Raw genomic sequence first — 13,243 nt, forward strand, 5'->3', positions numbered from 1 at the left:
CTCATGAATATGTTGAGGGTTTATTTGGCAATAACATAGTCTTTTCAGTGTTATTGTATGTGTTTTCCCAATTTAATAATAATAATTGGAGACATACCTATCTCCTAGAACTGGAAGGGACCTTAAAAGGCCATTGAGTCCAGCCCCCTGCCTTCACTAGCAGGATCAAGTACTGATTTTTGCCCCAGATCCCTAAAAGTGGCCCCCTCAAGGATTGAACTCACAACCCTGGGTTTAGCAGGCTAATGCTCAAACCACTGAGCTATCCCAGCCCCCTATTTTTGGGCTTGCTTTATGCTTAGTTCTGAATATTAGTATAGAAAATGAATAACTGGTATTGAAGTGCAAACAGTACAAATAAGGTGAACAACCAAACACCAAAAATTTCCAGTGAACTGTGAATAAATTACACAAGGTGGCCTCAAAACAGACAGTACTCCTGGCAAGATTGGGCATTGCTAAGTGATTTTTTTTACACTGCCTGTCTGTTTTTGTTTAACAATTAATCTTTCTTTTTTTCTGAGTGCATATTTAAGAGGTAGGATTTCAAAAGCACTCAGCATTGGCCTAACTCTCCTCCTATTAAATTCAATGGGAGTTTTATGATTGGCTTCAGAGGTTAGAGAGTTAGACCAATTTGGGGCTTCTGAAAATTCTAACCAACATGTTTAAAAATAAAAACTGCAATTTGTAACTTTGAAATTAGAAGTCTCCTTCCCCACCCAGTTTACATCACTGTCAAAATAAATAATGTTCTTACCGCTTGGGATAGAGAGACAAGGTGGGTGAGGTAATATCTTTTATTGGACCAGCTTCTGTCAGTGAAAGAGACAAGTTTTCAAGCTAAACAGAGCTCTTCTTCAGACCTGGGAAAAGTACTCATAGTGCCACAGCTAAATATAAGGTGGAACAGAATATTTAAGGTGAAGTGGCCCATTAACACCCCTACAGTCATAGGCCAAAAAAGGGGAAGAGGTTAGTGGGTTACAGGTTGTTGTAATAAGTGACAAATCCAGTGTCTTTATTATGACCATGATTTTTAGTGTCTATCAAAGTTATGAATTTAAGCTCCCAGACTCATCTTTTGAAGGTATTGTGCAGGTTTCCTTTGAGGGCGAGGCCTGAGAGGTCAGATATGGAGTGCTCGTTTTGTGAAGTGTTCATACATGGGCGATAAGGTGTTTTTGTCTTTTATTATTTTTCTGAGAGAGTTCATTCAAGAACATAGTGATTATCTGGTTTCACTCACGTAGCTGTTAGTGTGGCATTTAGTGCACTGGCTGAAGCACACCACATTTTGTGATAGGCATGTGAAGGACCAACGGATCTTGAAAGGTATGTTGGGGGGAGGAGTATTGGTCATTGCAACAGTGGAGATATGTCTGCAGATTTTGCATTTGATGTTCTGGGAGGGTCTGGTACCATTTTAAGTTGGGGTGTCCTGGTCTATGGGGAGCTTGCTTCTGATGAGGAGCATGGCGAGATTGGGGGGTTGTTTGAAGGCCAGAAGAAGGGGTTTGGGAAAGATTTATTTCAGGATATGGTCCCTATAGAGTATGGTTGTAATTGTTTAATGATACCATGTATGGATGGGTTCCAATGTGAGAATGATCACTCTGACCTCTCAGTAATCATCCTCAAAGGCAACCTGCACAACATCTTCAAGAGATGAGTCTGGGAGCCTAAATTCACAATTTTTCTAGATACTGAAATCACAGGGCTTGGCTACACTTGCAAGTTGCAGCGCTGGTAGAGGATTTCCAGCGCTGCAATTAGTAACCGTCCACACCTGCAAGGCACATCCAGCGCTGCAACTCCCTGGCTGCAGCGCTGGCTGTACACCTGGCCAGGTTGGGGTGTAGCGATTGCAGCGCTGGTGATCCAGCGCTGCTCATCAAGTGTGGACACACACCAGCGCTTTTATTGGCCTCCAGGGAATAAGGAGATATCCCAGAAAGCTTTTAACTAAATTACTCTCTTTGTTTTGTTATGCAGCCTCTCTTTGTTTTGTTGTGAACTCCGATCGGAACTCCGTTGAACTGCTTATCTAAAAAACAAACACTGATCACAGCAAACAGGAGCTATCTGTACCTGGCTGTGAACGATCAAATGAGAGGCAGGGAGCGAATGTTTGCTTGACAGAGAAACAGCGTTGGAGGCAGGCTGTTTGCAATTAAGACCAAGGGTTCGTGAACATTTTGTGATTTTTCAATCCAGGAAGCTAAACTGTTGGCTCCAAAAATCCACTCTCTCTCTCTTCCCCGCTCCCTGTCACAGTACACCACAGGGAGTGAGTGAAACAGCGGGGAGTCCGTGTTGGAGGCAGGCTGTTTGCAATTAAGAGTTAAGACTAAGGGCTCGCGAACATTTTGTGATTTTTCAATCCAGGAAACTAACACACAGTGTTGGCTCCAAAAATCCACTCTCTCTCTTCCCCGCTCCCTGTCACAGTACACCACCCTCCACCCCTCTCTTTTGAAAAGCAGTTGTTGCCACTTGAATGCTGGGACAGCTGCCCATAATGCAGCACTCCCAACAGCGCTGCAAATGTTGCAAATGTGGCCACACACCAGCGCTGGTAGCTGTGAGTGTGGCCACACACCAGCGCTGCTCCTACACAGCTGGATGACCAGCGCTGCAAACTACCAGCGCTGCAAACCGTAAGTGTAGCCAAGCCCACAGTCTTAATAAAGACACTGAATTTATGGCTTATTACAACAATCTGAAACCCACTAACCCCCCGCTTTTACCCAAGGACTATGGGAATGTTAATGGGCCACTTCCCCTTGAATGGTCCCTTGGAATACATGCTAACTACTTATGCTAAACAATCTGTTCCACCTTGTATTTAGCTGGGAGACTCTGAGTACCTTTCCCAGACCTGAAGAAGAGCTTTGTGTAGCTCGAAAGCTTGCCTCTTTCACCAACAGAAGTTGATCCAATAAAAGATATTACCTCACCCATCTTGTCTCTCTAATATCCTGGGATTCACACCACTTCAACAACACTGCAAATAATAAAAGAAAATTGTTTTACTCACTTTTACTTTATTTTCCCACCCCCTCATTTCCTGCAATTTGTATAGGCAAAAAGCAATTTAGCAAATGCTCCACATCTTTTTAAATGTCCACAGCTCATGAGTAGGTGCTAGTGAATAGGTGATAGTTAAAGAGTTGAGATGATAATTCTGTCTGTATTCATAATATATTGGTTTCATGGTGCACAAATGCGTGTGTAAAATGTATTAGGTATTAAGACAACAGCACTTAAGAGATCCTTAAGCAGGTGAGGATCTGCATCTAAAGAACCATACATCATTGATTCAATTACAGTCACAAAAGGTTATGAATAAAATTGAAAAATGTGGGACCTCTTAGAAGACTGGCAAAAAGAAAAAAAAAAGAGACATCTTCTGGCTAGATTAAAAAAGAGAAACATTTCGGGGAGAGAGAGAGGGGTAAATGCCTCCTGTTGTAGTTTGCCTTTCATTTTAATTCAAATGAGGGCAGAAAATATCTATTTGTTAGGATTCCTGTGAAATAATGGGAATATGCATCATGTTAAAGGTTCTGAAATGATGCATGACTATTTGGGTTAGCAGCTGAAAGTCAGGGATTCAGTGATACCAAAGAGGTGGGATTATATCCAAGTCTTGTATGGACTGTTAGCTGCCTAGGACACCCAGCATACATTATGGTGTCCTAGATATGTATCCAAGAGACATGGAACAAGGAGTAGGTGAGGATCAACATATCCCAAAAGGGCGTAACATTAACCTTGTCTGCAGACTTATCAGCACCAGGAAGATTGCACCCATGATGTCGTTCTCAGGTACATGGCGCTGCAATTATGGTGTTTCACCTAGGCTTATATATCCACTAGGGTACAAGGAAATGAATCAAAATGATGGTCCTAAGCAGAGAATTAATCTTTTATTATCTAGGGGCTTGTTTTCATGTACAGCGCTATGGAGGTGCAGCTGTGCTGCTGTAGCGCCTTAATGAAGATGCCCCTATGCCCATGGAAGAGCTTCTCCTGTTGGCGTAGTTAATCTACCTCCCCGAGAGGCGGTAGCTATGTCGAAGGCAAAAGCTCTCCCATCGACATAGTGCTGTCTCATGGGGGTTAGGTTGGTATAACAATGTTGTTCAGCGGTGTGGATTTTTCACACCCTTGAGTGACGTTGTTATACTGACATAGATCTGTAGTGTAGATCTGGCCTAGGTCTTTCAAGGCAAAAAGAGACTGAGGCAATTAAAGACGGTGGGTGGGGGAATAACAAGGGATGAAAGAGGAAGAATGGTCCAGTAGCTGAAGTGCTGGAACTAGGGATCCTGGGTTCAACTCCCTGCTCTACCTGAGACTTCCTGTGTGACCTTGGGCAAATAATTTGTGGAACTGAGGGACACAGAGAATATCAGTAACATGAGGATAATCGCACTTCCTCTCCTCACAGGAGTGGTGCAAGAATAAATTAATTAAAGGTTGTGAGGTGCTCAGATACTGCAGTGATGGGGTTCACAAAAGAACCATGGATGGACAGATGAGCTGCCTGCATACCCGGGGAGCTCCTCCCAGTCCCGTGTGGCTCTGCACCCCCTATTGGTAGGGTTCTGTATAGTAGGCACAATAAAGCTCTTAAACTGATTTACTGGATAGTGCTCTGTGGTCACTGCTCTCAAAGACAGTAACTTTCTGATAATCACAAACACCCAAGTGACAGGGATCTCCTGGGCCTAATTCAGCAAACCCTTCCTCACTTGTGAAATCCTTACTCATGCAAACAGTCTCAGTGGCCATGCATGTTTGGGGAAGGATTTCCCTCCCAAGTAAGGCTTGGGGATTGAGCCCTTTGTTCTGCAGAGTCCTGCTCAGATGTTCCAAATTTAAAACATGAAGTGGGTCACTCACAGAGAGAACAACCCTGCTAAACATGGCACTGCACAGACTCCCTGCGATAGCTTACCTGGAGCCCAGAGCAATCGGAAGCAGCAGCAAAAGAAAGATGAAGATGTGACAGAATGGACAGGGATGGATTCACATCACAGAGAAACACATCACAAATGGAGAGAAATGAATCGGGCAGGCGATGCGTAGCTGAAAAGAACCACAAGTTACCAAGGTTACCGTCAAAACTCAACACAGCAGCAAAATCCCAAGCAGCATTGCCACTTCCTATGGAATTTTGTTTACAAGTCATCAAAGTAAAATCTCCACCTTTTTACATTAGAATTCCTAGAACACTTTTTTTGTACTGTATAAATCAACCTGAATAAGAACCTACATTTTTCTTAATTCATATTTTACAGAATCCCATAGGGACTCCTCAGTAGTCTGTTCAACACATGCTATAAAATGCAAGGCTGATCTGGATGAGCAGGTGGCTTAAGATGGAATCAAAATGAGATAATATCATGCTACTGCCGGAGTTCAACTGATCCTGTAGAGGTTTGTGACCAGAGAGTCTCCAATTCCACTCTTGTCTCCTGCAATTGTCAAGCAATTTTGCAAGACTAATATTACCTACTGATGGTAACTTTCCTGTGGCCACCCCTTTCCTCACCACGGAAGTTCAAACGAATTTATTCCCTATTCCTCTATTCTCTCTTCTGAGAAAAAACCATAGCTATTTTTAAAATAAACTGTTAGTTGCTTGTGAAAGATGTCAGACTGACAGCTCGTCTCTCTCTAGCCATAAGGCAAGTACATTGTGGGTGGCAGCTGAGCAAATGTATGCATTCCAACTCATCACTGGGCATGGAACTCTGAATTGGGAGCAATTGCTCCAGAAGTAAATGGTTAATTCAGTCTCTCTGCCCTTTAAGCACTTGGGCTTTCTGTCAGTACTTGGTGTCAAGTATTGCCATTTGCATCAGTCAGATCTGGTCTCGACTAGGATAAAAATGTGGTATTAGAACATATTAAGCTAATACATGCTGATTAATACTTTCTAGAAGTCCAGTGTGGACAAAGCAGTATTGACTTTAACATGCACTAAGCAGGTCATGGTAAAGAGTATTGTGCCCCTAGGCCTTAACTCGATCAGTTTAGCATGTTAAAGGCAGTGGCCCCTCTCTACACTAGACTTTTTAAACATGCTCATTAGAATATTTTAGCCAGCACATTCTAACAACACACCTTTGATCCTAGTCCTCTGATATGGGAATGTATTCACAAGAGACCAGAGTGGCATACCAAACCCATTCCACTTAGACCTCGACATTATCTTCAGTAGGTAACAGATTTAATTTACCACCAGCCCAGACTGAATTTCAGCTGGAGACAAAGGGGTAAAATGGCCTGTAACCAATTATTAATTCTCATAAAACACTTGGTAAACCGAACCCGGAATGGATGTCACTTCTTGGATAATATGTTACTAAGTAGCTTCTAGTCTTCAAGGCAGCCTGTGGTGCAATGTATATAATAAATCACTACCTTTTAATACCTATGGCTTTTGTTCCACTGCTCTAATTTCTCTAAGTTGCAGTGGCAAATATGTTTAAACTATCTGTGCTAATCAAAGATCCTTTGATCACTTTAAGAATGGAATTACTTGTGAAAGTCTGCATGAAAAACATGCTGATGAAGGTTGAACTAGACTGAAATTGGAGCCGATTGCCCCTAATTTTTAACAGTTGTCATAGCAACATGGCTAGGGGAAATCATTTAAAATAAGGAGCCTTTAATTTGCATCAAATCTAAATCACACAAATGTTTGAAAAGCTTGGAAACATCGCTTTAAAAATACACTTTGTATTAAACTGTTTTTCTTTGCTTTAAAGAAGTTGAAAGCATTTTTTCATAATAGTGTAATTTGCCTGTGGCCAATGCAGTAAAATAACATACTGACAGCTTTTCAAATGTACAGTGAATATGACATCTTAAAGCTAAAACATGTCACTGACTCTGTAGAATTGATACAAAGCAAATGGAATACGGTAAGGACTACTCCATTCTTGCAGATTAAACAACAATTTAGAAGTCTTGGTCTTGGAGACATGTTTGAGTCAAACTGGACACAGCTCATGCCCACAGCTTCCCAAAAGATAAACATCTGCTTATGGCAGGCTACACAGATCAGAAACGATCTGCCAAAATGTTAGTAGAGAGAGCCCAATGCAATAAGCCAGGACTGACTGACTGCCATTGCTAGTGTCCTAAGAAAAAGCTAGGGCAGATATAAATCTGAAGGGAAAATAAAAGAGGGTGAAGTGAAAACAATATTGATTTTGACATGTGTTGTGAATTTTCTTTCTGCAGCACTAGATTCCTGCCCCAACTTCCCCAAAATGGGGCAAGTTATTCATCCCAGCCCATACTGTGCATATCTGGCTCCCATCTGTTGGGTTACAAGGACTTCAAGCTCAGTGACCAGATCACAAATATAATTCTGTGCTCTGTGCCAAAAGTAGCCATCCTCTTTGAGACTACAGAAAAGACAGACACAACAGGAACGTCTAGAAAACAAAGAAAAGAAAATAACCTCAGGAAGCTTTAATATTTTTTCTCCTCTGCCTCCCATTTCCAAACTCCCAACTAGCTAGTAAGACACTGGAAAGAGCGAACTCACTGTAATTCCCTTATTAGTTCAACATTCTTGTAATAATAATGACTTCATAGCCATAGACAGTTCTCAGTAATAGCTAAGGATTCCCATCACTTTTAGTTCTGATATCCCTCCCACCTTCCTGCAGAGACACTCTGTCATGAACAATCTGTTGGCTCACGTTGGAACCCTTTAATAGAGCTCTTTGATCAATTTAGGGAGTACTTTACTTTTGGCCATCAGCTCAAGGGCTTCCAATCCTTCAGTGCCCCACTGGGCACCAGAAACCTCATATAAAACTCTTTGATTGATTTCCTCCTCCCTTCGCTCAATGTTCTCCATCTCAAAACCAGAGAGAAACAGTAGTGCTATCAGGATCCTAGGTGCAATGTAGCTTCTGAAACAAGAGGATCAGTGGCTGCTAAACTAAGTGCAGCACTGGAAATTATTCAGAGCTACCTTTTCCTCAGATTCCCTTCACTGCCAGTCCTTATGACCAGGAAATTTGATCTTTCTAGGCTTGTGAACTACAGCTTAACATCTTCATTTTTAAAACCAATCCTCAGACCTTTTCCAGATGTCCAACACAGAAGGAGAAATAACAAAAGTTCTATGCTCCAATCAAATACTCAAAACCTAGATTGAAATGCTGTGTTGTATTGTCTTATTTCTGAGAGATTAAATTTGCTGAAAAACAGTTTTCATTCCAAGTGTTTGTCTGTTTTCGTTTCATTTGAAATGATTGAACAAATCCTGCAAGTTGCTGCGTTTCTGCTTAAATCAGTGAAGAGTTGTAGTTGCTTAGCAGCTGCTGAATGTCTCTTTCTACATATGTATTACACACACACAAACTATGCAAAAAGAACATTATTAAGGCTGCAAAGTCAAGCATTCAAAAGTTAGAAAATGCCAGAATTAAGGTTGCCTATGCAACCTTAATTCAGCCCTCGTGTGCACATGCATTCTGATACAGTCTGTAATTGTATGATCACATAGCATTTTTTCCACAGGCCCCCTGCCTCATTCAGTGCACTTAATGAGCAGTTATTCAATGTTTTCCTTTCTCATTGTTCAGTGCATGGCTCCAAGGCCTTATTTATTGAACTCTATTCAAACCCTGCTCAGAAAACATAATTATTAATTTCCTCATGGGCTTTTCTGTAGTGCTTATTGCTACACTAACTGAATCCTTCACAGACATGAATTAATTTATCTTCACATCACCCTTGTGAAGTGAAGGGATGGTATGATCCCCCATTTTACTGATGGGGGTCTGAGGCATAAAGAGATTAAGCTCAAAAGTATTCAAAAATTTTGGGTGCCCAATTTGAGATACCCAGGGCCTGATTCTCCAGATCACTTAGTATTATATAACACTTTATATGTGCAAAAAAGAGCTCTCACTGGCTTCAGTTGCAGCAGTGAGGGCTCAGCACTTCTGTTAATCAGGATCCAGGGTCTCAAGTTAGGCATCTAGAAAATGGGGAACAGATAACTAGTGACCACGTGTGAAAAGTTTAAGTGACTTGCCCAGCATCACATAGGAACTTTGTGGCTGAGACAGGGATAAAATCCAATTCTCCTGTGTCTGTTAGTCTATAAGGTGCCACAGGACTCTTTGCTGCTTTTACAGATCCAGACTAACACGGCTACCCCTCTGATACAATTCTCCTATGTGACATTCAATTGTCTTACTCACAAGACCAACCTTTTGCTTCCTGCAATCCCCTGCCTCATTCACTAGCCATCTGCCAACTTCTGCAACAAATCCAGCAGGGGACCTACAGCAACAGTCTCCTTCACTACACAAATCTGATTCATCCTCAGAGTAGGTCCATCCTGGGCAATGAATGAGGCAGGGCTTTCGTGGAAAAAATAGTATGTGATTACACAATACAAAATATACTAAATCCAGCATATCCTTTTGTGGAGATTACAGTAAAATCAATACTATTTTTAACTAATTGTAATCTCAGTTACACTCTGGATTTACAAGCACTGCAACTGAGGTCAGATTCCAGTGCAGAGAATTTATCAGGATATTCTTATATCATTCTTTCTCGTCAGGCAACCCCATTCCAGACTCGAATCAAAGGCTTTTACCCATCTAATGGGAAAGGACGGAGAGTGAAACTCAGCTTGGCAAGTCAGCTCCTAGCATTCCCCAAGTCATACGTAGTATAAACACATCACTGTCCTGTACTGTTGGTACATTTGCAGTCATCTTAATAAGTGAGAATGCAGAGAATGGTCCTGTGGTTTAAGAATAAGGAAGGACATTGTCACTTGCCAGATTGATGCCACATTGCATGTTTCTCTCTTCCACAGCTCTTGGAGGCAGTATAATTGTTACAGTACATGCCATACAGATTTCAAGAAAAGTCTTAGAGAGACACAGTGCAGCGTCTATGAGGCTGCAGTGAAAGTTTTTTTTTACATTTTATGTTTGTTAATCTAGTGCTTGTGATGGGTAGAAGCTTGACAGTCTTGGAGAAAGAAGTCCTCTTGCTATAGCACAGGCATTTGGAGTGAGTGCCTTCCCATCCAGCCCTGCAAGCCTGCCTCAACCCTGACTGGCATGGACCCCATGACTGAGGGCAAAAAGATAGTTCAACCTCCTGGATGATTCAGCATTCCCCATCTCTGCTGGCACTGCAGCCAGCCCAGGTGCCAATTAGTGCCAACCAGGATGGTGGACTTTAGTGAAGCACACACCTGTCCACTGGGAATGGACCGAGACCCACCTCTCTAATTGCATGCAGAAAACTGAACAGCCATCAGATGGCAACAGCAACTTTTGGCCAATACTGGTCTAGGTTGGATTTGAACTTGCAGCATAGCGGGTGGCAGGCTGTGGTTTACAGTGTTAAAAACAATACAACCTATGTAAAAAAAAAAGTGGGTTGTGATTCACTGGTGTGATATCCAACCCATGAATTATGAGATTTAACCAACCAACACTGCCGGGACAGAAAGCTAGCCTGGGTGGACAAGCCACTGAGCAAATCTGGAGAGTAGCGAAGAGGAAGGTGCGAAGGCTGCAAATGAACACAGATCCAGCAACAGTCACAGAGAAAAGAAGGGTGTGGGAAGTCAGCAACTGTAGATGTCCTCAGAGACTGGGGTGGGAAAAGAGAGACCAGCTCAAAGGGAAGAAAGGGGACAAGGACAGCAACGGAGGGAGGGAGTTGAGGAGCTGACAGTACAAGCAGGAGCAAGGATGAAACAGTGGACTTGGATTGTCTGGGACTTGGACCCATGAGTTATTAGTATATACATTAAAAACAGCCAAATGTTGAGCCTTGAAGTTTTTTCCACTGAGTGTCTCTGATGACTAACAGCCATGCTTCACTTTACTTATGAGACCACCAGAAACCCTCAGTGGAATTATAGCCCCAGCTCTGGCAGTTACCCATCCTTTACTCTATATCCTGTATCTTGGTATTGTTATAAGCAGTTTGCAAAGGGACAGCTTCTGACTGTTCGTGCAATTTGCAGCATGAATATAAAAACTTCATGTTGGCAATAATCTTATTAAGAGGATTGGTATAATAATGGAGACCCATTTTCTGTGCATATTTACACAGTCACACACATTAAAACTTCAGCTAATATTAAAAACACTTCACATTTATATACTGCTTTACCTATTCAAAGTGCTTTATAAACATTAACTAATGACAGCAGCATCTCAATACATTATGTACATTATGCTCAGCAGATAAGAACTATGTTAATGAATGCTTGCGCAATGACTTACAAGATCGAGGGCAGCTGCCAGGATGGAGGCATCGGGGATAGTGCCTGGATCACAGCAGTTTAAGAGAAACTGAAAGCGTTTCATGCCTTGTCTGATTGCTCCCAGGTTCACTACGTTCTTGGATTTCCCACCTTCCTGGTTGGAGGTCAAGTGATCATCAAAACTGTGGCAACCTGAGGAGGTAGAGAGTACAAAGGGGGTCCAGAGTGGGGAGGGGCGGGGGATGAGAAGCAGGGAAGAGAAGGGGGACACAATACCTCACAGATAAAAAAATGAGTTGTACAGAAATCCTGGTGTGCATGATCCTGACCCAGTTCCCTTCCCTCAACTTGATACATGATCTGAGCAGATTTGTGACAATTTCCATGGCAACAAGTGACTGAAAACTGTGAGCCTGATTCTGAGCATGGCTATGCTGGTGTAAGCCCAAAGTGGTTCCCTGGACTTGGATGGAGGTGCTCTAGATTTACTCCAGTGTAAATTAGATCAGAATATGGTTGGTCCATCGCCGTTTTTCAAATATGTAAATATAGTATCGAGTCTCCTGCCTGTTTGGGCTCTTAGGCTCTCTCCCTCTCCGCACTGTCTGGTCAGTCTATTTAGATTATTTTCATTTATTGGTCTCTATCTTAGCTTATCATCTTCCCTAAGAAAGAATACACATTTATCCTTACCTATTAATTTAACAAATGTTATATTATATTTTGAGTAGGACACACATGAGTAATAATTCTTCCAAAAGAACAAGGCAAGGATCAGCTGTTACTATGTAGGCTTAAATCTTCAGAAGTGACTAGTTATTTTGGGGAGCCCACCTTGAGACACCTTTTGTCAAGGCCTGATTTTCAGAAAGTGCTCAGCACTCACCTTCTATAAATCCTTTAAGATGTCTGATATGCAGTGCACCTAAAAATGGAGGCACCCAGAATGACTAGTCACTTTTGAAAATGAAGCCCATAAAGCCTCCTTTGAACACAATAACATGTTACTTGTATGGGACAGGTCAACTAGTCACAATGCAGACTGGAACCAAGGTTCCCCTGAGGAAGGTAAGTAGGTAGGCAAAGCCTAACAAGTGACAGAGTTGGTGTGGCTTGTGGAAGGTACATGAAATAAATATTAATTAGTTGGGAAAACACAATGAAATTTAAAATATTCTAACTAAAGCACAACTGGGGAGTATCCAAGAGCTTTTGTTTCAGCCGGACACCCTCCCAAAGGCAAAAACAAGGGAGATCAATTGGATTTCTTCACCTACATGAGCTCAACATTGCACATGGCTCGGCTGCCATTTTTGCCTTCTCAAAGGAAAGCTCTTCTGAAAGCTTTGACATAAGATCTACATAATAAATGATACGAACACTTCTATCACCTCTAAGGAAACAAAACTAGAAAACCTGAGTATCTCACTAGAGCTGATGGAGGACTAGACAGGACTCAGAGGATAAATCTGAAAAGTAGTTTCAAGTTTAAGATGATTATCATTCACCACAATCAAAAGTATAAACGCTCCACCTCCCTCTGCAGAAGCATATGCAGAATCAAGCCAAAGTCAAGAATCTCCAGATCCTGGGCTTTCCTGCTTTGCCCACAAAACTATCCCAACTTCCTTGGTTTACGGGCATAAGGAAGAACCTCTCATCATTGAGGAATCTTACAGAATGCTCAATAATAAAGCAACTAAGAACTCTGGGCTGGGGACCCTAGTTGTTTCTAACATGGATGTAACAGACAAAGACAGGGCACCACTTTTGAAGGACTTCCTTTACCTAGGGAGAGGAGACAAGCAGAAAACTCCAAGTCCACTAAGGGACCTTACCATGAAGATTTACCTGGGAAGCACTTACATAGTACAATGACAACCCCAGAATAGATACATGGAAAATCTTTTCCAAACTATTAAGCCTAATCATGCAATCAATGATGAATTAAGT

The 13,243-nt window shown here is 41.9% G+C and overlaps 1 protein-coding gene across 4 annotated transcripts in view; it reads right to left on the reverse strand.

Annotated features, from left to right (window-relative positions):
- UNC80 (unc-80 homolog, NALCN channel complex subunit) overlaps positions 1 to 13,243 on the reverse strand; it is a 187,089-nt gene that overhangs the window by 104,988 nt on the left and 68,858 nt on the right. For all 4 annotated transcript variants that reach the window (XM_039494666.1, XM_039494664.1, XM_039494667.1 and 1 more), the window contains exon 22: positions 11,310 to 11,482. In XM_039494666.1, coding sequence (XP_039350600.1) covers positions 11,310 to 11,482 — 173 coding nt within the window. The remainder of the gene's footprint in view (positions 1 to 11,309; positions 11,483 to 13,243) is intronic.

The sequence above is a fragment of the Mauremys reevesii genome, linkage group 11 (assembly GCF_016161935.1).
Source record: "Mauremys reevesii isolate NIE-2019 linkage group 11, ASM1616193v1, whole genome shotgun sequence".
NCBI lineage: Eukaryota > Metazoa > Chordata > Testudines > Geoemydidae > Mauremys > Mauremys reevesii.